Genomic DNA, 27,861 nt, shown 5'->3' on the forward strand with positions numbered 1-27,861 from the left:
AAACAGAAGCCACAGCGGGCAGCGGCCCCCTGCAGAAACACCTCCCGCGCCATCCACCCGAGGCTTCCCAGGCCCCTGGGCCCGGCGCCCCGGCCTCGCCGGTCCTGATCCCGAGGGCGGTGGAGGCCGCCGCGGGCACAGGCAGGACCTTCGCGGACAGCACTCCCGCACCGGGCAGGGGAGCGCGCCTCGCCGCCTTCGGCGCCCAGGCTGTTCGGCGCCCCCTCGGGCTCGGGCTGGCCCTGGCTGGGCGCAGGGCGCTGGGGACCGCGATGCCGGGGCGCGCCCCACTCCGCGTGGCCCGGGGGACCCTGGGCGCCTGGCTGCTGGGCGGCCTCTGGGTCTGCGCGCTGAGCGGGATCTGCGGCCTGGGGGCCGGGGGCTCCCCGGGGACGCCGCGCCCGTGCCAGGCGCCGCAGCAGTGGGAGGGGCGCCAGGTGCTGTACCGGCAGAGCAGCGGGCGCAACAGCCGCGCCCTGCTCTCGTACGACGGGCTCAACCAGCGCGTGCGGGTGCTGGACGAGAGGAAGGCGCTGATCCCCTGCAAGAGGTACGCGGGGCACGGGGGGGCGCGGGGGACCCGGCCGGGGCGAGGTCTCCGGGGCTGCGCGGCGCCTGCTCCCTGCCAAAGAGAAACTTCGCAAGGGGGCTCGCTGGGGACAGCACGGTCGGGGGCTGGGTGGAGGGCTGGGCCCACCGGGGGTGGCCAGTCAGCGGGTACTCTGTGATACCCAGCGAGCGGGCCGGGAAAGAACCCGGCAGGGGCGGGATGGCTCTGCCGGGCGCCCCCAGCCCAGGTCGCCCGGGGGCCGCACACTGCTGAGTCAGGCTCGCGGCTCGTGGAGCCCCCTTCAGCCTAGGGCGTGTCTTCTGCGCTATCTTCTCTCTTCCAGGAGCCATCTGCCAGGGAGGCACGCAGAATATATATTTTGTAACAATTATTTTTTTTGTATTTTAAAGGAATATGACCACACTCCAAAAGGTGCGGGGATCGATAGAAGAAAATGTCACCCACAAACAGATCACCCTGTTACAACTATTAAAATTTTGGTCTACTCTTTAAAAAATTTTTAAAGCAAGTTTTGCATACCGTGACCGAAAAACATATATTATCTGGATCTTTTTTATATAACTTGATAGCTTAGGTGTTCTCATTGGCCATTTCATCACTTGGCCCCCTATTTGTTTTTAATGGCTGCGATATTCCATAGAGGGGCTATACTTTAATTTTTTTTAACCGCTGGTCTGAAAGTTTACCTTTCCATATCTGTTGTGACAAAGGTCTCCCTGTTTCTGAGACCTCGTCTCGCTTCTGACCCCTTTAAGACGTGGTTTCTGTTTGGGATCACCACTGTCAATTCCACAGCCTTTCTGTTCTTCCGTGTGCTTCCTTTGGCCTTGTGTTGCCTCTGGGTGTGGCATTTGCATCACTAGGCGTGCCATGTGAATGTCAGCGGGTTAAGGCTCCAGTGGGTGGTAAAATCTATGGCAAATCTTGATATTTCACCTAAAAGCATTCGTTCACGTATTAGGCATCTTGAAGAAAGTACGGAAGTGTCAGAAGCTTTCAAAGCAGTATATTCAAGAGTGCAAGATAATGCATCATAGAAAGGAAGCCATGAGTGCCGAGGAGTCCAGAAGCCGCTGAGTCATCATGGGGCACTGGGAGTATCCATGAGGCCTTTCAGAAACATGAATGCTTCCAGTTAGGTCTTGAAGAACATAGTATTAATAATCACAACCACCAACTTTGAGCACTTATTACATAGTAGGTGTGGTGCTGAGGACTTTCCACATATTAAATGATTTAGTTTAAATCTCACAGCGTAGGTTTTATGATTTCTATTTTGCAGACAGAGAATCTGAGGTCTAGGGAGACTAAACGACTTTCTCCAGATCACACAGCTGGGACATGAGGAAGCTGAGTGGATTCTGGCACCTATGACATACATGGCTGTCATCCATCCATCCGTCCATCCATTCATTCATTCATTCAACATGCATTTTTTTTGTGTCAGGCCTTGTGTCTAAACAGAGTGGGGTCCTGGCTTTCAGGGAGGTCATAGTCCGGGGGTGGAGCACCATACATAAAAATTCCCATGCAGTGAGATGAAGGCTGAGCTGGGTGTGATGAGAGCACCTCAGATGGGCCCCTAACCCAGGCTTCCTGGAAGAGGTGAAACATGAGCATGTCCCAAAGTCCCTGCACAAGCCCACCAGAGGTGGTGTGGAGGAAAGACTGGTGCCGGGCTGTGGGTGTGCCCCAGGACACTCTGGAGCAGGCCGGGCTAGGACGCCGAGAACTGCAGGCCAATCACTAGTAGGACTGAAGCGGGGAGTATGATGGATTGGGGAGCCACTGGAGGACTTGTAAACAGTGGAATGCCATGACTGGATAATATAAAGACCACTGGATGTGTCTTTGAGAATAAAGGAGAGCAAGCATGGAGACAGAAACCTGACCTAGGGGTCTTTTATGGGGTCCCAGTGAGAGATGGACAGTGGCAATGGTGATTGTGAAAGGCAGATGCGCTGGGAAGTGTTGAAGAGGTTTATTGAAGGATGTGCAAATGATTAGGTGGTATGGGGCGGGCATGGCGAGGGACAGGGAAGGGTCGAGGAGGAGGCCCCCACTTTTGACTTTTGATGGCCTGGAATGGATGGCGATGCTGTTCCCTTTGATAGGCTTTGGCTTTCTGCACTTCTGATTAGGGCTCGGTTGCTCCTCTTTGTGCGCCTTGCTGGGAAGGCTGGCGCGTTCGTGGGGAACTGAGGAGTAGTCATGTTGCGGGTGGACCGGAATGCCCCAGAGCACACTGCTGAGGGGGAAGAGGATGCCAGGAGAGGGATGGGGTACATCCCCCAGAGGGAGTATGTTCACAATGACAAGATTAGGCTTTAGAGTCGGACAAGTCTGGGTCTGAATGCAGATTCCTAATGTGGGTGTTTGGGTTAGTTACTAACATTTACTGAGCCTCGGTTCCCTCATTTACAAAATGGGAATACTCATAATGCCTCATTTATTGGATTGTTGTGGGATTCAATGAGTTCAAGCAGTAAAGGATTCAGTGAGTTTCCAGTGTAAAGCAGACAACTGTGGTGTCTGACACACAGTGCAGAAGGTGCTTAGCATATGGCCATGGTTGTCCCCATCACTGCCACCATTGTCACCATCCTGGTAAATTTACTGTGGCCCAGAGACTGGCTGCCAGCCCTGGGGCTCAGACACTTGATCTGGCGGTGCGCTCAAGGGCCCTTCCTTTGGGAGCTGACTCTGGAGTAGGCAAGCTCAGATGCTAAACTGTACATTTCACTGAGTGCTGTAGCTGGCTGGGGGGCCAGAATCCTCACATTCACAAGACGAAGTCATTCTCTCCCTGTCGGCAAACAATGTGGGGAGCCAAATCATAATGAGCAGGTTGTGAGCAAAGAGTTGGAGCAAATTCATTGAATCTAATGATTGCCTGCTCTAGGCTAGGTTGTAGGCTCAATGCTGAGCGTTCCATCAGGAATAAGACAGGCCAGCCCAGAGTAATCAGGCCCAGATAGAGTGACCCATTCATTTTCACCACAGACACGACTTGTCGCTGGTTCTGTTACTCCACCCCAGTGCTGCTGGCCCAGACTCCCTCTGCTCTGCACAGAGCCTGGTGCGTACTGCTCAGGTCTGTCTTAGCAACCCTTCTATGTTTCCATGATCAATTAATACGGTCTTCAGATGTGTGTCTTATATCTTTAGTAAGGTCTTGGCTAAATCTTTCTGGCCTAGAAGCTTTTTTGTCCCCAGGTGGTGATTTCTCATTTTTCTGCCCCAGTCCATCAAGTGTCGATTTCACAGTTGAACTTTTAGAAGGAAATTTTCTTCCTTTCCTTTGCAACTTCTTGGCAAGGTTGTGTCTCAGAGTTCCATCTCTGGCCCTGTGTCAGATGTAGAAGAGAATGTTTAGTGCATAAATGCATTTTTAAGCTCTTTAAATATAGATTTGTTGGGACAAACTCAGAAAATGTTTCAGGTATTAGTAGTCTGGCCAAGAAACCAGATGTTATTTGAAGAAAATATGGATGGGTTGTCTCTTCACATTTATTAGTAAGTTGAGAAGTTCATTTTAGAATTGGATCAACTTCTTAAGATTTTTATTTTGCATCCAGATAGTTATGGAAAATCTCACTGATAGTTACTGTGAATGACTAGAATTTTCCAGGCTTTCTTTTCCCTGAGATGATGGAAAAGATTAAACGACTTTACAAGCTTCAGATAAGACAAGCCTTAGCAAAGAACGGGAAATATTAGTAATTGATACTATTTTGTTTTCTGGTTCCAACTATCTTTCCTGACTCCTTGATTAAACTCACAAGTATTACAGTTGGAAGACTGAAGGGAAAGCAAGAAGATTATTTTCATATTTCAGTCAACATGTTGAACTTTAGGGTGAGGCAGCGTAGATCCTGAAGGTTAGACCACCAATAACTTACCACTCCCGCTTACAAAATGGTGGCTTGGATGTTGCAATTAATGACGTAGAGTGAGCAGAGAGGCGTTAAGAGGATATGCACCAGTAATCAGGGATAACATCTTAGAAGACCGTTCAACTTCCACTTCTACTTGTTTGGGGAATTTTTTGTGGTCAAAGATAAGAGGGAAAAATGTCTTAAGTGGAGCGGCAAGTGGATTCTTATTCAACTTCTCATCAGTTCATGTTTGTCTCAGTTTTCCCAGACTATTCTATTTCTTGGAGAACAGAATATCGTCTCTCTTCTCTATTTTCACAGAACACACCTAGTGTAGTGGAGAAAGCACGGGCGTCCATTTAGACAGTCATGGGATGCTACAACGTGGCTTCTAATCCTGGCTTCACTACAACAAGGTCCTTAGTTTCTCAGAATGTCAGTGTTTTTCATCTTTTAATTTAACTTTAATGATATCTACAATGCTGATACTAAATAATATTTAGGGCTTCTTTCTTTTTCTTTAATTTTTTATTGAGGTTATGATAGTTTACAACCTTGTGAAATTTCAGTTGTACATTATTATTTATCAGTCATATTGTAGGTGTACCACTTCACCCTTTGTGCCCATGCCCCACTCCCCTTTCCCCTGGTAACCACTAATCTGTTCTCTTTGTCCACATGTTTAACTTCCATATACGAGTGAAATCATACGGAGATTGTCTTTCTCTATCTGGCTTATTTCACTTAACATAATGCCCTCAAGGTCCATCCATGCTGTTGTGAATGGGACAATTTTATCCTTTTTTATGGCTGAGCCGTGTTCCATTGTTTATATATACCATATCTTTATCCAATCATCAGTTTGTCAGTGGGCTCTTAGGTTGCTTCCACGTCTTGGCTGTTGTGAATAATCCTGCAATGAACATAGGGGTGCATGGGTCTCTTGGAATTGCTGATTTCACGTTCTTTGGATAGATACCCAGTAGTGGGATGGCTGCGTCATATGGTATTTCTACTTTTAATTTTTTGAGAAATCTCCATACTGTTTTCTATAGTGGTTGCACCAGTTTGCATTCCCACCAGCAGTGTATGAGGGTTCCTTTTTCTCCACGACCTCTCCAACATTTGTTATTTTTTGTTTTGGTTGTTTTAGCCATTCTAACAGGTGTAAGGTGATATCTTAGTGTAGTTTTGATTTGCATTTCCCTGATGATCAGTGATGTTGAGCATCTTTTCATGTTAGGCCTTCTTTCTTAAAGCTGGGTACAGATAAGATTAAGTGATGTCACGAAAGCACTAATTGTACTTTTATTATATCAGGCTGATTCCTGTTTCTACCGTGATAGATTGAACTTGACATAGATTCTAAAATTGTGTAGATAAATTCAAAGTTCTTTTTCTTCCTTCTCCTTTTCAGCTAAGCTTGCGTTCATGGGTAGAGAAAAGAAGAGGCTACCCTTAAATCCTTTGGCCCCAAACCCAGAAGGCTCTCCTCTCCGTGGAGCCTGCCTGCATGCTAAGGGACGGAATAGGACTGCTTCCAGAAGGGCCCCTCCAGGTATCTGCTGTGGAAGATTAATTCCAGGGGGTGTTATCACAGTAGGTAACTTCAACGATCATGCGTGTTTGAGAATCAGGATAAGGTTTTTTATTTCTTTAAATATATAATTTTATTTTGAAATTATCTCACACTTATAGAAAAGTTGCAATTACAGTGCAACAAGCTTTCTTCCCCTTGAACCATTTGAGAGTGAATTGCCAGTTTGATATCCCCACACCCCCAAATACTTGAGTGTGTCCTACAAACAAGGACGTTCTCCTGCATAACTGCAACGCGACCATAAAAATCAGGACATTAACATGGATTGATTTCTGCCGTCGGAAATTCGGATCTCATTCAAGTTTTGCTCGTTGTTCTTTTCCTGTTCTTTGTAGCAAAAGGACCCAGTTTCTGTTCATGCATTGTGTTTAGTTTGGTGGTGTGTCTCTGTCTGGAACAGTTCCTCAGTCTTTCTTGCACTTTGATCCTTTTGAAGATTACAGGCCAGTTATTTGGTAGAATGTTCCTCGATTTGGGTTTGTCTGATGTTTCCTCATAATTAGATTCCAGTTATTGACCTATAGTAGCAATATCACGGAGGAAATCCTCTGTTCTTATTGCATCCCAAGGTTTGCTTTGATCACTTGATTAACTGATGTCTACAAGGTTTCCTCAGTGTGAAGTGACACTTTTTTACTTTGTAGTTAGTGAGTATTTTCTAGGGTGATATTTTAAAACCATGTACTTACCTCATTCTTCATTAAACTTTCAATTTATTCATGTCAGCCTGGACTGAAGGATTCTCATTGTATTGCATTTGCTCTCATTGTTTATTTTGATGTTCAAATTGTCCCCGATTTGGCCAGTGGCAGCCTCTTTGACATGTCTCTCTTATTCTTTGAGCACTTCCTTGCATTCTGGCACCACAAGATATTCCAAGAGCATCTGTACTTTCCCTGCCAGAGTCTGGGAACAAGCCATTTCCCCAGAAGCTCTGATACTTTTACTGGAGTGTAATATTTGGAAGCCAAGATCTTTGCTCTAGTTATGCTCATGGCTGACGGGTGGCACTGCTCCCAGACCCTTTCCATTGACAGAGCAAGGGGCTATAGGTTTGAACACACACACACACACACACACACACACACACACAGTCACTCATTCACTCACTCATTTATACACACATTTACATCTATATTTATTTCTAAGCTTCCAATTCTAATCCATAGAGTTATTTAGGCCAATACTTACAATTCGAATCCACCACCACATGGTTCCTTCTAGTTTTCTCCTGTTCATTTTTGTAACTCCTTTTTCAGACAGTGAGAAAATGGGCTCCCCTTACTCAGTTGCAGTCGGTAACCAATCGTACATTGCTACGATGCCCCCTCCCCGCAGAGGTGCCCTCCTGACCTCGCTCCAGCTTTGTGGTGCAGGCCAGGCCATGCACACACCACTCCTGCTCGGCCCTACCTAGTGGCTTTAGACTAAATTGTTCAGTGAGAGGAAGGGAATGTCAGGTTACATTTTTTCGGATGTTTGTTTTGGACTTCTCAGAGTAACATCATTTCTCAGGATAAATCCTCAGAATATGTCTATGCGGCTAGGGGAGGTAAATTAGTATGAAACGTTCAACAAGTTCATTTGATCACGAACCCTGTTTTGAATGGATTGGGCTTTTGTTTCAGGAAATCGCGACTTTCAGAATTTCAGGAGAATGTCTCCTTTGCCTTTCCTCCCTCCCCTTGATCTCCGACGGCCGAAGCCAGCATTTTCTTTTATGAGCTCAGGAAGTCTAGCTGCTTGTGGCCTTTTGATCCTCGAAAAATAAACCACGCTGATTTGCAATACTGAGTTTTTCCTCAAGAAGGAGATTTTCTTGGAAGCACATAAAGTTTGCTTTAAGAGTCTTGATTCAGTGGGTCTGTTGACCCAGGATTTCAGAGGGTTGATGCTGGAATGTGGAGGGAGAAGTGAGAAGTGAGAAAAATTAAGTGCCAAGGAAGATGAGCCCAAGGGAGTAAAGAGCCTGGTGGGGTATAAGACTGACTTATAAATAGAAGCCAGAGGTGGTTGTCATACTGCTCTGAAAACATCTTTCCTTCTCTCCAATAACCTTGAGCTGTTTCTTTCTGATTCTGACCTCGAAGAGGGTGGTCAGGGGCAAAGTGCCCAAAGACCTGAAAATATTCCACCAATTAGTGGTTTGTTTTTCCTGGAATTAATGCGATAGTCTTATATTTCCCCAATTCCAGTAAAAATCTTCTATTTTTCCCCTTTATAATTTCTTTTATTTTACCCATCTTTAAAGAAAAAATTCTTCTCTCAATCCTACTAGCTGCAACCCGATTCACCCCTTCTGCTTAAAGCAAATCTCATACTAACTCCCATTTCTGTCCTCCCGTGCTGTCTGGAACCTTCTCCAACCAAACTTTTCCCACCAAAACTCTACTGAAACTGCTGTGGTGAAGAGCAGTGCGCTCCACATTGCTCATCAAGTGATCTTTGGTCAGTCCTCATTTTATTGTTGGTCATTTCCTCCATCTTGGTATACGTTCTTCACGTGGCTTTCAGGACACCACACTCTTCTGGTTTCCCTCCTTCTGCCTCATTTCCTCTTCTCAGTCTCCTTTCCTCTTCCTCCTCTTCTCTAAGACCATTAATGGTGGAATGTTCCAGGGCTCAGGCTTTCCATCTCCTTACTTTTTTGTCTATACCCCTCTCTTGGTAATCTCATTTAGGTCATGGCTTTCAATGCCGTCTTTACACAATCTCTACACGTCTCTACACGAGGATGCCCACATCTGTATCTGCAGCCTGGAGCTCTCTCCTGATCTCTACACTCACATCCCAATGCTCAGTTGAGTTCTTCATTTCGACCTCTACTGGTCATCTCAAACTCAGCATTTCCAAAACTAATGCCAACCCTGCAAACAAGCAAACAAACAAACAAAAGTTCTTCCTCCCGTGGTTTTCTTAATCTCAGCTAATAGCAACTCCAGTTGCTCAGGATTAACTCTTGGAGTCATCCTTGATTTCTTTTTCTCCCACTTGCTGCAAGAAATCCATCAGCAAACCCTATTGACTCTATTTTTGATATACACCCAGAATCTGACCTCCCCTTACCATCTTGGTCCAAACCTTCATCATTCTTGCCTGGGTTTTTTGCAGTAACCTCCTAACAGGTCCCCCTATTTCTGCCCTTGCCCACTTTGATCTGTTTTCAACATAGTAGCCCGAGTGATTCTGCTAAAAAGTGTTGTATATGTCACTTCTCTGCTCGAAACCCTCGAATGCCGTTCTGTCTTTTGCAGAGTAAATGTCCTTACAAGGGCTCGGCCACCCTATGGGATCTGCTCCTCCACCCCCTCCACACCTTGTCTCTGACTTCACTCCGTCATCCATCCGTTATCACATCACCGGCTCACTCATTCCAGCCCCCAGCCTCAGCATGCTTACTCCTTTGCCACTTGTTGTTCCCTCTGCCTAGAAGGCCTTTTCCCTAAAAAGCTGTGTGGCCCACTCCCAAATTAGACTGTCTCTCTTCTTCACATTGTTATACACCCCACCTCACTGCCTTATACGTTGAAGATACTTACCACCACCTAACGTACTGTTTAATATTTGTTAAGTCTGTTTCCTCCTCTCCCCGCCTCCCCTCGCCCAAAGTAAGGCTCTGTCAGGTCAGCGATTTTTATCTGGTTGGTGCTATATCTCCAGCACCATAGAACAGGGACTGACTGAATTTTTTTGAATAAGTGAGTGAGTAATAATGATAACATATATTCATTGTAGAAGGATATTTAAAATACAGATATGGAAAGAGAAAGAAGTAAACATTACCAAAATTGTCCAACCACGGTGACTACTGTTAACATCTTCTGAATATCCTAGGAATTTTCTAGATGTACAATATACATACTATAGCACATACTGGTTCATAATGGCCTTTTCTATCATCTTTGAACTCCCGGCTTCTCCTCATTTAGGTCTCAGCTCATCACCTCCTCAGAGGGGCCTTCTGTGACCATCCAGCGAACCCCTCCCCACAAACTGCTCTCCATCACATCTTGTTCTGTTTTCCTCAGGACGCTATCACCATGTGACTTTTTCTTGTCAGCTCATTCGTTTGGTGTTTATCGTCTGTCTTTCTTCCCTGGAGTGAGAGGAAAATGTTATCAGTCTGGTTTACCACCAGATCCACAGCACTTAGAAGTGCTTGGCACGGTGTGAGTCTCAATAAATGTTTGTTGAGCAAATAAATACCCTTTTTATGGCTTTTGGATTGCGAGCATTAAACACGTTCAAAGTGGATAATCTAGATAACAGAGAAGAGCATAACAGAGTAAAGATCGCTCATAATTCTGCCACTCAGGATTAACAACCCTGATATATGTGCTTCTGGATTTTTTTTCTATTCCTGTTTATACAACTTTAAAATGAAAATGGAAACATGCTATGCAATTTTTTATTTAACAAAATATTGTGCATTTTCTCATGCCACTAAGTAATCTTTAAGAGAATCATTTTTAATGACTGTGTGTTATTCGAGCTAATGGATAGAGCACAGTTTCTTTAAGCAGTCCCTTATGATGGGACAGTTAATGTTTCTTTGCCCTCTATTTTTCACTAGTAGAGACAACTACATGTATAACTTTGGATTTGAGTACAATTATGTGTGTACCATTTTTTAATATATTTTGGATAAATTCCTAGTTAAGAAAATGACAGAAAAGGGATTCACACATTTAGAATATGAGTGTCCATGTTTCCTACACTCATGCCTAAGAGGAGTCTAATGATTTTTAGTGATTTCTAATATGATAAACAAGAAACACAAGGGCAAAATGACATACCTGCAGTGATGTCACCCTCTGTGTGATTCTCACTCTAATGTGAATTTCTCTAATATTTCAAAGTTAGGTCACCTATAGGCTGCTGGTTTAACAAAGATACTTTATCATGTTCAGTAAATATTTTTCTGACCTATTTTATAAAGAATTTATTCTAATTAGGATAGATATTAAATTTCACCAACCTAGTGATTTGTACTAATAGATTGCCTACCATTAAACCATCTTTGCATTCCTGAAATAAACTCTGATTATATATTATCCTTTTAATAATCTGCTTGACTTGATTTGCTAGTATTTTAAGATTTGTTTTTAATTCATAGCTACAATTTAGCTTCACCTGTAGTTTTTATTTTTGTCCTTCCTATATTTTAATGTCAGATTTTTCATAGCTTTGTAAAAGAATTGGGGAGCTTTCTATGTTTCTCTATGCTCTACAGCCTTGAGGTTGGAAAAAACTAATTCGTGAAACCATTTGGACCCAGCTCCTTTTGAGGAAGTAATTCTTTGATCTCTTTTTAAGTACAAAGATGTGAGATCTTAGTGGGCCATTGTAAAGATTTTTTTCTCTGATTATTCATCCACTTAACTTTCTGCTTCATTCTGAGTCAGTTTTGGTTATTTATATTTTCCTAGAAAATCTTCCATTTCATCAAGATTGTATTTATCCTCATAGGTTTGTACATGATTTTCTCTTAACTCTTAAAAAACTCCATCTTATATACTGATACCTTTTTTCCTTCCAAGTATTCTATATTTGTATTTTCTATCTTTTTCTCATAATTATATCTTTAAAAGTAAACTCAAAGATTTATGTAAAGGTTTTATAGTTTATTATTCATTTATATTTTACATTATGTATCTCCTTTGTTAATAATGATTTTTGGCATCAAATTACACTGCATAACCATATTTTGAACAGTTTTCATGCAGGTTGTAGTGGAACCTCCCTAGGAAGGCAGACCACAACCTCCAGAAAAGGATTCCCAGTGTCCTTTCATCCATGAGCCCCTCCCCAGCTGTACTCTCATCAAACACTGTCTTCAGTGTCTCTTTTGCTCCTCAATCTCAACTTTGGAGAATTTCCCCCAATGTGGGCATTGAAAGCTACCCAAGAACCAATGGTTTCCTTCAGAAGCAGTGCCTCTTAGAATCGAGAGGCTGTCCAAAGAAGGAGGCCCCCAGCAGGGTGTCTCCATTGTCCTCAGACCCTCCAAAGAAAGGAGAAACTCTTCGGACAGATGGTGCCCAAACAGAAGCAGGCAGCTGCCCCTGGACAAAAAGGCTACTTTTGTTGTGGCTAAAGTTAGATCTACTGGGAAAGTTCCAGCGTATGAGCTCTGCCGGTGAGTGGGAGTCACCAGCCTGCCCTCGAAGAGTCACCAAAGCAATGCCCCAAGCTCTTCCCGTGTCTTAGTCTGTTCAGGCTGCTGTAACAAATACTACAGACTGGGGAGATTATAAGCAACAGAAATTTATTTCTCACAGTTCTGGAGGCTGGAATTCCAAGATCCAGGTGCCAGCATGGTGGAGTGAGGGCCCTCGTCCAGGTTGTAGACTTCTTGCTGTATCCTCCCATGGTAGAAGGGGCCAGCTAACTCTCTGGGGTCTCTTTTATAAGAGCACTAATCCCATTCATGAAGGCTCCATCCTCGTGACCTAGTAACCTTCCAAAGGTCTAACTGCTAATGCTGTCACCTTGGGCGTTAGGTTTACAACATATGAAATGTGGAGGAGACACAAACATTCGGATCATAGAACCCAGAGAATCTGCTGCTCTGGAGCATCTCAGAAGCAGCCAGGGGAGATGCTGGCGCACGGGAAGATGGTGGCACAGGGCCAAAGGGCGCTTCAGTTCCTTGGTCTGATGTAGCATTGTTGGCTATGGGTGCGATACAACTTATGAGAAATATATATATATAGTTATGAACTGCCAGACTAGTTGGTGTGGCATCCGGGAGCAGCCATGATGAATGTAAAGCCCTCTGAGGCTGCTCGAAAATACTTGCAGAGAAGACTGTGGTGAGCCAGCCCATCTGCATTGACTCTAAAGTTTCTAGAACATTCCTCCCTAGTCCCTTACTGAGACATCTCTCAATATCCTCTGGAATTGTAAGGCCTACTGCCCAGAGTGTCTCACCAAGAAGCTGCTGAGCCAGGATGTCCAGATTGGGAAAGGCAGATATTCCTCTGAGGAAAATGCCTGAGCCAGTGTGGAGCTAGCTGAGCTGGCTGAAGTCAAGTGGGAGCAGCACCTGCTTCAGGATCCCTAGGACAACTCTTAGCAGGGGGCCCTGGTGGAAGTGGGGAGGCAGAGGCAGCAAATGTAGGGAAAGCATGAGAGGACGGAAGTTCTCATTTCAGGAGAAACGGGGCAGTGGACCAGTGGAGAATTCTACCATCCCACACCCTTGAGAGCAAAGGATGGTGGGGAGAGAATCTAGCCCAGATCTAATATCTATTGTAATGTCCTGTCAGGTGCTGTGTTCTGGTGTGGTTTATGTGTTTCCTCCTGATGTGGCAGTCCTTCACCTCCAAATCAAGCCCTCCACCTGTCCCCTTACTCACACACTCTGTATTTCGGACACTGATTCTCCTCCTGGTCCAGCTCTGGGTACTGTCTGGCTTACTCTTGGGACCCTAGAGTAGGCATCCTCGTGATGTCTCAGTTCTGCTTAAGGAGTTAGAGAATAAAGCTTGGGAATCTAGCTTTTTGATGCCAGAATGGCTTCTTTTTTAAAGGACAAGTATTTATTTAGGTCCCACTTAGTATGTTGAAAAGAATTTAAAGTGTTTGGATGGCTTCTAGTCTTTCCTTCTTTCACCATGCTGAGTCAAGCCTCTGAAAGGTCAACTTCTTCACTTGTTAAAACACAGAGGAATTTTTATAGTGCGTGTGATTGTACAAATTCTAAGTAGCTTTGCCACGAGGTCTTCTATTTAAGAAGAAACAAATTATTGTACTTTTCTGTTATTCACTGCAATTTCTTTTATACTAATATTCTTATTTATCCGAATCCTTTATTTTCGTTCAGATTTCAGCCAGCGAGAGAACAGGTTCGATTAATTTTCTTCAGAGAGGGTGCTACTGGGGTGATATACATTCATCATTTTAGACATTTTGAATATCTGAGAACGTCTACTTATTGCTGTTGTACATAACGATAATTTTAGGGTGTATACAATTTGTTGGGTAATAATAGTATTTGACTTAAAAATTTTATGGCCTTTAGAGCTCTAGAAGAGAAGTCTGTTACCAACTAATTTTGATTTAGTTTTAATAGTTTTGTTTCTGCTCAAGTTTTTGTACATTGTGTCCATCATCCTTGAACTCCACTAACATCTCCAGTTATATCTAGGTCTAGGGAAGTTTCATCTGCTTTTTCTGGAGGTTTGATGCTCTTTTCTCTGTTCCTTGTAGAATCTCTCTCTACCTACATGCATTGGTTTTCTTACATCTGTCTCCCAAATTTCTTATCTTTTCATTAGCCTTTTCAACACTTTATGGTGTTCGGGAATAACACCTGAGTTCTGGAATAATACCTTTTGATTCGCTGCTTTTTTGTTTGTTTATTTGTTTTTTTGTTCTGTTTTTTGTTTATTTGTTCGTTTCCCGTACCCGATCTGCTTTATATTGCCTCCAGTGCATTTTCTATTTTGATAATCATGTTTTTCATTAGAAAGCTATCTTTGTGGTCACACATTATTCCTTTTTTTTCATAAATACAGTATCATGCCAAATCCCAGCGAAAGTGAAAAATAAGATTTATATGTTAGTTTTATTCGCTGTTTTCTGGAAGGGTGTGTGTGTTTATATTTCAACATGGTAGGAACTGACATATTTCTACTGAAAAGCATAGTGCTGACTGGGTGAACCTGACTATCATTGTACACCCCCAACCTCCTTAATACCCCCTGCTATGTAGTTCTAGAAATCACTGTGTACCATGGAGACATGGATATCTCAGTACTAATGAGGCTGTTTCTTTTAGTGGTGGTGAAAAAAAGTCAGCTTGAACTAGTGTCTCATGAGGATTTTTTTATTATCTTCCATCAGACGAAAGAATGTATGCCTACACATTGCCAATATTCATCCAGATACATTTTTGGAAAAAAAAATCTTCCAATTTCTTGAGCACCCTTTTCTTCTTTTGAACTAGAATCCAAGTGGTGGAGACCCATCACCTGACAGCTTCTTAAATTGCACACATAATTATTTTTTGATTTTACTTTCCCTGGGGCTGCATTCTCAAGTAATTTAATTTTCCTTTTGTTATATGTGGTTGGCATTAGACTGCGCAATGAGTTTGTGTCTAACACAACAATTTTGAAATAGTGTTTTTCTTTTGTGTCTCATAATTTCTGTAGGGTGTAACTCAATCTTGATGTACGCCAGAATGGCAAGTGGCCGCAGCTCAGTTCTTCCTGCTGAGAGTCAGAGAGCCGGCATGCATTACTAATCTATTATATTGCATATTGAACAAATCCAAAGTTTGTCCAATTTCTTCCATAAAAGCCAAAGTCCTCTTGTAATCACAATATAATGTTTGTCACTCCCTTTTCTGTAATTTAATATATCTTGGATGGCCAAGCAGTTCTATGTAGATGGGAAGAGTCATTCCCTCCCCCCGTGGAGAGAGGCAAGGAGCACAGTGGTAATGAATTAGAATGAGTCTGGTAGAAGGTCAGACCTTGAGTCCAATCCTAACACCATTATTTACTACTAAGTTATGCTCTGAGTCTCATATTTTCTCATCTGTTTAAAAAAGGAAAAACAAAGCAAATAACATGTCAGCTAGCTGAATTTGCCGGTCTATAACCTCTGCCTTGGACTGTTTTTTTTTTTTTCCTGACTACCCTGATTCAGGACAGAAAAACAATTGCCTTTGGCTAAAAAAGGCAGTAACTGTTTGAGTTCATCTACGCCCAGGCCAGGCTCTGATATTTCGGGTTCTATAATTAGCCAAATCCTGCTCATTCTGGAAGGGAAGGCTCTCAGAGAATTGTTGTAAAGAATCCAATAGATAATACCTGTAAAGCAGTGGTTTTTACTTACTTCATTTAGGGTGCTTTCAGCTGCAGGTGTCAGAAAAATCTAACAGAGGTTTAAACTATAAGGATGCTTGTTGTTTACATGTATCTGGTGATACGTGTTCCTGGGTCTGATTCAACAGGATATTCAAGGCCCCAGGTTCTTCTCCATTCATCTGTTCTGCCATTCTTAGAGTCTGGCTCATAGTTGCAAGATGACATGCTGACTTGTTGCCTCATGGCTTCAAGATGGCTGCCTCCACTCCAAGCATTATATCCCTACCCAGCTACGTTCTAAAATAGGTAATGAAGGAAATAGCATAAGGACTTTCTTCTTCTTTTTTGAGAGAAGAGAAATTTTCAGAGTATTCCCTGTCCCCACGAACTTCTCTTTAGATCTCCAAGGCCAGAACCAATTATACTCCTCACTCCAAGGAAGACAAAGGAAGTAAGTATATTTTCTCAGCCTCTATATTGAGAGATAGGCAAGGGAGAAAGGGTGACAGTGCCTGCCAGGTCTTCCACAAAGTGGCCCACTGTAGCACTTGAGAATGCTCTCTCCTTCTTCTCTCCATCTCACCTGGATGAATTAACCCTTCTTTGTTACATAGTAGAATCAAGTCTTATGTGTGCAAGTTAAATGAGTAGCTTCTTTGTTAAACGTTAACTGATGATAATAAACACAACTATGATCAGACTTTCCTACAAAGTGGTAATTCCTTGCACTTATATAACTATGTTATACCCATTATCGCAAATCGTCTTCATAATAATGCTGTAAGCTTCCAAATTTTGGTCTCTCTTTACATATGAGAAATAGGGAGATTAAAATTATGATCATACAGCTCACCTGTGGTAGACTGGGAACCATGATAAATTGTCCTAAACTTTCTTAAAATGCCAGTCACATGATCTGTAAACCTTATCTTGAAGTAGGAAAACTAGACAGAAAGATTTTGTCCTGCCTTGTCATAGTTGGGGAAACTGTTAGTACCTTTTCTAATGGAAAGAAATTACTGAAGTTCTACATCCAGTTAAAAATTCCAGTGTTACTTTTTGGAAAACAGTAGTATCTCTTCAAATATAAAATGGGAATTCAACAATCCCAGTCTGTAAATTTTTCACAGGGATATGAACACAGAGAGGCAAAAGGGTTTATCTGCAATTTATATTCAGCATTGTTAATATTAACAACTTGTGGAAATAATCTAAGTGGTCATGAGTAGGGGACTACTGACGCAAAATGTGGTGCATATATACAAGAGAAATATGCATCTGTTAAAATTAATCTCGTTTATGAAAATTGATACAATCATTGATTAAAAATTCCCAAATAGCAAACTAAATCTAGCAGCACACTAAAAAAAGGAATACATTATGATCAAGTGGGGCTTATTCCAGGAATGCAAGGATGATTCAATTTTAGGGAATCCATAAACATCTATGAAAATAATCATGTGATCATCTCCTTAGTCTCGAGAAAGACAGTTGACAAAATTTAATAAACATTTCTGGTAGGAAAGCTTTCAATGGGAACTGATGGTTGCTTCCTAAATATGATAAAAACTGCATAGTTCTTAATTTACTTAATATTGAAACCATGGCCTCTTTCCCACTAACCCCAGGAAGGAGGCAAGAATGTCTGTTATTTCTCTTTTATTTAATATTGTGTTGGATTTATTGGCCAATATAATCAGAGAGGTAAATACAGGCAAAAGAATTAGAAAATAAGAGATGAAAACTATCGTTGCCGATGATATGGATGAAGTATATCTGGAAAACACAGCAGATCTAAAAAATAAAACTAATTCAAACAAGAAGAGAATTCAGGAAGGTAGCTGTATATAAAATTAACATGAAAAATCAATAGCCTTGATATGTATAAACAAAAGTCTGCTAGAAATAACAAGAGAAAGTTCCATCTGAAAAACCAATGGCAACAACAAAAGATAAACTACTTCTGAATAAATTTAAAAGAAATATGCAAAATCTTTATAGGAAAAAAAATTTCAAACACTCCTGAAATGTACAAAAAGACATAAAATAAGATTTGAAAGAATAGAAGGAGATTTTGGGGGGGGTGTAGGATGAGTCAATGTCATAAAGATATCTATTCTACTTATGTTAATATATAAATTTAACTGAGTCCTCCTCAAAATGCCAAAAAGTTTTTTTGGAGCTAAATAAATTGATTCTAAATTTCATATGGAAAAATTAAAAAGCCCAAATATCTAGGATAACTTTGGAAAACAAGAAGGACACAATGGGAGGACTAGTAGATTCTACCAGCTTATGAAACACACTGTTAAGTTTCTGGGTTTAGAGACACAGGTGCATGAATAGATAGACAACCGATGGAATAAAGTAGAGTCCTGAAGTGGACCCACATACGCTTGGAATTGCTCTTTGATAAGGGTGGCATCTTAAATCACTGGGGAAAAGATGGACTTCTTAATCAATGGTGTTAGAGTAATTGGGAAAAGATAAAATTGCATCCATATCTCACACCAGACACAAGAATAAACTCCAAATAGGTTAAAGACCTAAATGTTAACAAAATAAAACCACACAAGGATAATGGAAAACATGGGTGAATTCCTTTATAACCTGGGAGTAGGGAAAGTTGTTCTAAATATGAGAAAATCCAGAAGCAATAAAAGGAGTTTGATTTTAAAAAAAAGTAAAACCCTTTGCAGTGTAGAAAACAATTTAAATAAAGTCAACAAACAAATGGCAGAGAAAAAATATCTGCAACTTATATCAGACTAAGATTTATGGTCTAATTAATAAGGCTAATTAATGAGGTATAGAAAATTGAGAAGAAAAACCCCAAAAGCTGATGTGCAGAGAAATGAACAGTCATTTCACTAAAGAAGAAGAGCAGACGGTCCTTAAACATGTGAAAAGATGGTCAACTAATGATAACGGGTGAAGGCAGATTGAAACCACGCTGCTGAGGAAGGCTTCGGGGGGCCATATCTTGATCTGGGTTGGGGCTCCCAGTTTTTCACTTTGTAAAAATTCTCAAGCTCTACACTTTAGATTGACGCATTCTATTGTATGTATGTTATACTTATCCCCACAAAAAAGTTCTTAAAAAAACCCCTGACAGATAACATTGCTTACTTATCAGATTGGCACAAATCCAAGTTTGACGACATGGTCTGTTGGCAAGACTATAAAGAAAACAGGCACTCTGGTGTATTGCTGACTGGCATGCAAAGTGTACGACCCTATGGAAAGAAATCTGGTAATATTTAGCAAAATGCTTTTTGACCTGGTAGTTTCACATCTAGTAATTTATCTCAAATATACACTTCCAAAACAGCACATGATTATTCATTGTGGCTTTTTGGCAATATCATAGGAGGGGCGACAGCCCAATGTTCATCAGTAGGAGACTGACTAAATAAACAATGGTACTTACACACAATAAACTATTGTACTGCCATAAAAAAGCATGAGGACAATCTCTAATAGAGAGTGGAAAAGGCAAGGTGCAGAAAAGTGTAATAGCAAATTATCGCTATTTCAAACCTTTCGCAGCATAAAGCAAGCGAAATTGCTAATGTTCTTAGGAAGTGTGATTTTTATTTTAAGAGAAACGAGATACAAATATAAAAACAAAAACAGTAGGGGGGAACCTATCATGTTAAATTTAAATTAGAAATATCAATATGAATTAGTTTTTTTTTTAATGTAGGAAACTCTGACCACTGAAATGCCTCAAAGTAGTGACGTCCCAATGACAACGAGCACATCTACTGCCCTGATGTCGTTTCTGAGTTGTTCCAGGGTTCCTCAGAGAAATGGCTGATTTCAGATTTGGTGCAGGGAAAGTCCAAGGTGAGCACTGAAAGCCAGGAAGCAATCAGAGACTAATGGGGTTATGTCAAAAGTCACAAATACCACTTGGAAGGAGCTCCCACTGACGGAACTTGGGACAATTTGAGCATCACAAAGAATAATGACTTTAACTGTTTGTCATACATCAGATAAATAAAGACCTCAGAACGCAGAGTGATGATAGATAGATAGATAGATAGATAGATAGGTAGGTAGATAGATAGGTAGGTAGATAGGTAGATAGATGTCATTTACTCTACTGTTGGTACTATTATGCCAACCTTCAGGAAATACTTTTACCTACCATTAGGTGACAGTTATCGGGTAACAGGATGTTCCCAACATCAAAGTATCACCCACCAATCACTTGGTAATTGCAAAAGGAAACCCTTTAGGATGGAGACATCTGGAGTCACCACCAATAACTTGGTGATCAAAGTTAGTAGCTTGAATAGTAGGTGGGACATCACCTGCCTTCTGACGTGATGCCACATGAAGTACACAGTCTTACCAATGACAGGTTCTTTCCAAAAATCTTTAACCCAATTCTACTCAAGCCTTCAGATCTCATGTCTAGTTTGTGGGAGTGACAGAAGCTAGAGCAACAAGTTAAATGACACCATGAGGAAACTGTCAAAGGAATCTAGAATGTGGAAGATCTGCAAACCTGCGATGTTCACAAAGTCAAGGCCATGTTAAAAATAACAAAGATAGGAGTAGTGTTCCAGATTTTTGAAAGAGAAAAGATATAACAGCCAAATGTGATGATGGAACTTTGATTGGATTCTGATTTAAGAAACCAGCTTTAAAATATGTTTTGGGGGACAATTGAATATGGACCAGATATTAGCTGGTATTAGGGAATGAATTTTAATTTCTTAAGTGTGAAAGTCGTGGCCATGAGGCAGAAAGTCCTTGTTTTTAAGAAATATTTAGCAAAAAGATAAGGCAAATATGACAAAATGTAACAGTTGTTGAATCTAGGTGGTAGGACTATTGTACTAATCCTTCAACTCTTCTGTGAATTTAAAATATTTCATAATAAATTAGGAAAAAGTTATTCCATGGATCTATATTCGACTTGGAAGGAGACCAAGGACAAATTTTTGAATTTAAAATGTAGGTTAGAAAACAAATAAATAACATTCACTCATTTTTTATAAAATATGAGTAGCACATATACTGAAAAATCAATATGATATTTGCACACCCATTCATAGCAGTAGAATTCACAAGAGCCAAAAGATGGGAATGACCCAGTGTCCATCTGTGGATGAATGGATGAACAAAATGTTATGTATAATTCATTGGAATATTATTCAGCCTTAAAAAGGGAAGGAAATTCTGACATGCGCTATAACATGGATGAATCTTGAGGACATTATGCTAAGTGAAATAAGCCAGCCACTAAAGGACAGATACTTTATGATTCCACTTGTATGAGGTACCTAGACTCATCGAGTTCATAGAGACAGAAAGTAGAAGGGTGGTTGCCAGGGGCTGGGGGACGGGGAATGCGGAGTTAGTATTTAATGGGTACAGAGTTTCAGTTTTACAGGATGAAAGAGTTCTGGAGATTGGTTGCACAACAGTGTGAATGTACTTAACACTATTGAACTGTACACTCAAAAATGGCTAAGATGGTCAATTTTATGTTATGTGTATTTTACCACAGTTAAAAATAAAACTTTAAATTAAAAAATCAATTTATGTCTAGACACCTATGTGCAGAGTTATTTCTGTAAGTTAGAGTTTCTGGGCAATTTCTATTTCCTTTTCCATTTCTGTGTTGTTTGAATTTTTTGAATCAGTTTTGTAAAAATCAGAAACCTATTTTCATAAGAAATAAAAGTTCTGTATGCTTTTATCAGCACCATGCTCTAACCACCTGAGCTAACTGGCCACCTAATGTGCTTTTAATGTTTTGGAAAACGTGGGGCTGGTACAGCCTGAGTTTTAGGAAGATGGATTTTCAGGAAACAACAGAAATTGCCCATATAGCCTGCAAATTTTGTTAAAAGCAACAAAAATCCTTTGTCCCATGAAGTGAGAGGGAAAATGGTGTGCTGGGCATTTCCTCTGCGTGAGCTTGCTGGGGAGAGCTCCGTCTGCTGGCCTCTCGGCTGGGCCTGGAGAGCCTGACCTCGCTCACCGCCCAGGCCTCCAGGGAACTGTGCTTTGCTTGGTGTCTGGCCAGCTAGGAGGAGTCTGCACGCTGTCGCTGACCCAGGGCTGGCCTGCCTGTCTTGTCCTCTACGCCCGTTCCGGCACCTCACCTTGCTTGCCTGCACCCCAGGGGTGCGGTCTGTGACTCCTATGCTCACAGCTTCCTCCCCGTCAGAGTCAGGCTTTGATCTCGCCTCCTGGGATCCAGTTTCTGTTGAAGTCAGTCTGTCCTTCGGGTCTCTGGTTATTACCCGCGCAGCATCCCAGGCAGATGACTCATTTCAACCCTGGCTGATCTCTCTGCATGTTGACCGGGCTCTATCAGGCTGCAGACCCTGTGTCCCATTTGTGATGAAGAACCTTACATCTGAACTATGGATATGTTCACACAAACATACAAGCCACTACAGCATCATGAAAATCTTCTTTTCCAAAACTTCACATGGAGCAGGACTCACTTATATCCACATGAGACTTTGAAAAGACAAATTATACGGTTCTACTTTGTTTCCTATTAAATTAATATTTTCTCTTTTACTTCAGGAACTGTCAACATAACCTCAATATCAGATTATGCCCTCCTTTTTAAAAATTAAATATTTTGAAAACGGAAAAGTACAGAGAACACCGTAACAAACACCTGTGTTCAGACCACCCAGAATTAGCAAATGTTAACATTTCGTAATGATTGTTTCAAGTCTAGAATTCTCGTTTTAAAATTAAATTTTACTTCTGTGTATGGGCAGAGATAGCGTCAGGAAAACAGTGAGGTTGGCAGTGTTCCTTTCCTGCTGTTCCCTCCTCTTCCCCAGCAGGTGACTGACCAGGCATCCGTCGCCCTTGGTTCTGCAGCCAGCCCTGCTGTGCCTCTCCCAGAACAGCTGTGCTGGCAGCTGTTAACCGGGGCTCGAGATGAAACAGTGGAGTCCTCAACTGTATTAGACACGAGTCCTGATTATGAGTCACACAAGAAATTCCAAGCAGAAAAAGGAAAATTTACTAGAACCAAGGAAACTTATCATAACTCTGCAGGGGGACCTCCAGGCACTGGGCCTCAGAAAAGAAATGCATCCGAGAAATGAGCAGAACAGCTGTTGGAATCCTGGCTTGCTAGGGCTTCTCTCTGCTTCATCTTTTACTCTTACTCAGTTCACAGGTTGGAAAATAGCCCCCCACAGCTTCTGCGTTGACGTATGACATGCCCAGCCACATCAAGAGACTCACTAGCAGACCTGTCAAAATTCCAAATGTCTGAAGGAGGGAGTCTGATTGTCGCGCCCCGGTCGGATGCCCACCTCTGGTCCGGTAGCTCTGCTGAGGCTGGCCAGGTGGTGTCTGCAAACGTGGCTGCCAGGCTTCCACTTCTGTGATCCTGTGGTTTCAGGGGCTCAGGGCTGTTCTCAAGAAGGAAGCCCCTGTCTCCTGCAAGCCGCTGCATTTCTTCCTGGGGACAGTCATTGCAATTTGAGAAGCACATGACTGGAGTTTTAGCAAAAGCTAGGAATGACTCTCTAGGCTCGACACCTGGAACTTGGGAAAGTACAGAATAGTGAAGACAGCCACTCCTGAGGGCCTACAATACCAGTGTTTTGTGGGGGCCCTGCTGTCGTTAAGAAGATCATGGGACAGGATTTGTGTCTGGACTAAGATTCCCGTATTACTGATGGAAGGTACTCTGAAGTTGATGCTAATGTTTCTGTCTTCCTTCCACGAGTCTTGAGACCGATGTGCCAGGGACTTCACTGGACATGAGGAAACAGTGACAAGCCAAGCCCAGACTCTTCCATAGGGCTTAGAGTTTGATAGGAGCCCTGCTTGTACAGTATAAGAGGGTGACTCCATTTTTGAGCAATTTGGCATAAAATGAACGCTGTCCTTTCTTTCTGCATTCATTCCCACTTATAAAGGTCTGAGCTAGCGTTTTACTCTTGTAAGCCATTTCAAATATCTTCTGGAATAAGCAGGATAGATATGTCTAAATATATAAAATGAAGCCATGTGTATATTTCTATACCAGCATGTAGTAAACAGAAACATACTATTCATGGTAGTACTATGTTGACCGTATGGACAGTTATCATTTATCATAATTTTTCCTGAAGGAAATAATTTTTAAGCTCGGACTTGGGATGGGGAACAGGTGTCCTCCGTGGGGGCTGTGGAATGGAGTGAGTCTCACATACCACAGATGGTTGGGTTTTTCAATCTTCATTTGCTCATGAAAAGCCACTTCTCTGGATGCTTCACCTTCTGGTGCTGCAAATTTCACTTTTTGTGGTCAGGGCTGCACCCTCAGTCTGCTGGACCAGCAGCAGTGGCCTGAGTGTTGGAGAGACAGTCAAATGTATGGAAACTCAGGGGCTTCATGCAACACCAAGAATGCCTGGCTTTAGGAAAGACACGGGGCTGGCGACTACACAGCGTGCAGGGTGATGGCGGGGCCATCTGTGGACTCCAGCCACAGACTGAGAATACCTCGGGCTCATTACACTCATGGGGTGTGCATGGGGCACAAGAGACGAGGCTGGGAGCATGCAAACTTCACGGGGACCCATTCAGCCTGGGATTCCCCCGGCTTTTGTCCTTGCTCGTCTCAGCCTCCTCCCGGTATATGAGGGGCGCCTGTCCTCAGAGCAACGACACCTCCCCAATGCCCTTTTCTCAGGACTGACAGTCGAGACAATGGCACACAAGTGCCTGGTCCATCCTCAGTGGGGTGTTGCCGTCCTACATTCAGTAGGATACCTTTGTAATTCATAGACTTAGTGCTGCAGGAATAACTCAGCCGTGCCAAGGGCCAGATCCCCCATGGGCTCCTGTGTCTCAAAGATAAGTCACAAACCAGGGCTGTGGCTTCCTCAGGTTTGTATGGCTCCTAAGCACAGCGTCTGGCCTATAACAGGTACATAATCGATAATTGTCCAATGAATAATCAGTTTTGACCTCTGAAAATTTTAATTATTTCATGTTCAGGTTGTTCATGCATCAGTGTTTATGAATAAGTAAATGATTGCTCAGCGAGCAAAACTGTTTTTTTGCTATTTTAAGTGTAATTTACATCAAAGGCCTCTATGCAGGTAAAAGGCGTGGCGTCCGTAATTCCAAGTCCTGCACTGTTCTCTTCTAACCTGTCTTTCAGATTATTTGAATACATTTTGCTCTATAAGGATGGAGTGATGTTTCAGATCGAACAAGCCACCAAGCAGTGCTCCAAGATCCCCCTGACCGAGCCCTGGGATCCTCTGGACATTCCTCAGAACTCCACCTTCGAGGACCAGTACTCCATAGGGGGACCCCAGGAGCAGATCACCGTCCAGGAGTGGTCCGACAGAAAGTCAGCTCGATCATGTAAGGGTTCAAGAAAGTATTCAAGTGATGCATCTCAGGGAGTGTGATGGGAAAAAATATTTAAGTCCATTTAGGAAGGTAGTCGTTAGGGAAATGTATGAGCTTAATTGAAATGTTTAACCCCACTGAAGTCTCCACATGTACTCTGCTAATTGTCTAGCACCAGGATCTAAGCATCGTATTTGAAACACCGCAGGCTTCTGGCACCACCTGTACCTCTCTGCCACTTTGGCTGTTATGAGCTTAGCCTGGACTCCCACGTGTGTTGGTCCCCCGAGGCCAGTGACATGGAAGGCGTTTGTCTAAGGCATACATTAGAATCAGGTGCTTTCTTCTCCTTCTCTCGCCTCACTCCCCAGAGTCGCAGTGACCAGATCTACTCCATTGTTGTGTCTGCTTTTATACATAGATGTGAAGCTCTTCTCTGCTCTGTTGCCAGTACGCCTACCCCAAGACTGTTTCAAAAACACAGGCCTTTATGCTGTGGAAAATGGCATAGCGGGTTCCCGCCCTCCCCCCCACCCCCCCAAATTAAGCCTAGAATTACCATATGACCCAGCAATTCCACTTCTGGGCATATACCCAAAAGAATCGAAAGTAAGGATTCAAACAGAGATTTGTACGTCCATATTCATCTTCAGCACTACTCACAATAGTCAGAAGGTGGAAACAACCCAAGTGTCCATCAGCAGATAAATGGATAAACAAAATAAGGCATATACATGCAATGGAATATTATTCGCCCCTAAAAGGAAAGAAATTCTGACACCTGCTACAACATGGATGAACCTTGAGGACATTATGCTAAGTGGAATAAGCCAGTGACTAAAGGACAAGTACTGAATGATTCCACTTATCTGAGGTAGCTAGAGTCATCGAGTTCATTGAGACAGGAAGTAGGGGGGTGGTTGCCGGGAGCTGGAGGAGGGGGTATGGGAGTTAGTGTTCAATGGGCACAGTTTCAACTGGGGAAGATGGAGAGGTTCTAGAGGTGGCTGGTGGTGACGGCTTCATAACAATGAGAATGTACTTAATGCCGCTGAACTGTACTTAAAAATGGTTAAAATCACAAATTTCATGTATATCTGATCACAATAAAAAAATACAGACATTTTGCCAATCTTCTATATTAAAAAGTCGACTTCCCCTCCTCTTACAGATGAAACGTGGATTGGGATTTATACAGCCAAGGATTGTTACCCTGTCCAGGAAACCTTCACCGTAAATTACAGTGTGATATTGTCCATGCGGTTTTTTGATGTACAGCTGGGCATTAAAGACCCCTCGGTGTTTACCCCCCCGAGCACGTGCCAGACCGCCCAGTCGGAGAGGATGAGCGAGGACTGCTCCTGGTAAGCCCGTGAAGGCAGAGATGACAGCGTGGGACACCAGATGCCAGCGGCCCCAGCTCGAAAGGGATTTGAGACTTGAGGAGATGAGAATCTTCGTTGGAGATAAATATCATAATTTTAGGAAGATAAACATTGATGTGGATTTTTTTTTTGTATATATGATTTTGACTACTCAAGCTATGTTTACAGAAGGGAATAGAATGGAGAGTAGGTGGTGATATGAACTGAGGAGATGGCAAATGTGGTGTAGCCTGTTTGGGTGCGCGCTTCTGCGTGATGCACACAGGGCTGAGTGTCAGAGGGGCGGTTCGCCTTGGGAGGGAGGTGTGTTTCACTGCTGACAGTGCCGCCCCCACCCCATGTTCCCTTAGCTACTAACAAAGTCATCCCTCAGAATCCCTTTCTGGCTTAAGAGCTGTATGGCATGACCCAGCTGGGAGGGAATGAACAGCTACAGTACGAAGGAACTGTTCCTCTAAAGAGACATTTTAAACAAGAGGGTTTGGAAATGTTTATGTCTATCCCCAGGTACGCATGAGCCATGTATGCTTCCTTTTCTCTATGCAAGAGTATTAATCTATGTGCTGAATCGTCACATACCTGTCAATAGACCTAAAGAGACAGGGAGTATTCTAAAAATAGCACTGAACTGGGCGTCAGGAGATGGTTGTCTCTGACATCCAGGACTAGAATTTCCTTGTACCTGAACTCCTTGGGTCAACTAAATGCACTATGCTTTCCCTCGCCTCGGCCTTCCTGGGCCCTGTGTCACAAGCTCTCTGTCTGACATCTGCTTCTCCTTCCCGGGTCAGCGCGTGCATTGCCTTCGGAGAGCTGCTCCCAGGCCTGGACTGGGTGCACCTTGCGGCTTGAGCATGCTGTTCTCACCAGGCTGTGTGTTACCTGCCTGCACTCCCAGCCTGGCTGTGCGCTCCTTAAGTACGGGTCCGTGTTCTGTTTACTTTTATATGCACAGCACCAAGTAAGTGCCTGGCACGTGGTCAGTGCCCTAAATTTTGGTAGAGTGGAGAATGCTAGCCTCTCTGGTCCTTGCTTCCTCATCTGTGAAATGGGATTGGGTTTGCTGATCTCCAAGTAGACTTGCAGTAATAAAATTTATTATTCTAGATTCTTCTGCTATTGCATTGCATCTGGCTATCTCTTTGTCATTTATTACCAGGAGAAACGTGTGACATTTATATTACACTGAAAACAATCTGTATTACTCACAGTTTATGTTATTTCAATAAACGAACTTAATTGCATTTCAGAGTTT

The 27,861-nt window shown here is 42.7% G+C and overlaps 1 protein-coding gene across 1 annotated transcript; it reads left to right on the top strand.

The window, feature by feature from the left end:
* EPDR1 (ependymin related 1) lies at nucleotides 1-27,861 on the top strand. Its single transcript, XM_046668902.1, has 3 exons — nucleotides 1-550; nucleotides 25,025-25,233; nucleotides 26,393-27,861. Exons 1-3 carry the CDS (start codon nucleotides 273-275, stop codon nucleotides 26,587-26,589), a joined length of 684 nt encoding a protein of 227 aa, XP_046524858.1. The 5' UTR covers nucleotides 1-272; the 3' UTR covers nucleotides 26,590-27,861.

Source organism: Equus quagga, chromosome 8 (assembly GCF_021613505.1).
Source record: "Equus quagga isolate Etosha38 chromosome 8, UCLA_HA_Equagga_1.0, whole genome shotgun sequence".
Classification (NCBI taxonomy): domain Eukaryota; kingdom Metazoa; phylum Chordata; class Mammalia; order Perissodactyla; family Equidae; genus Equus; species Equus quagga.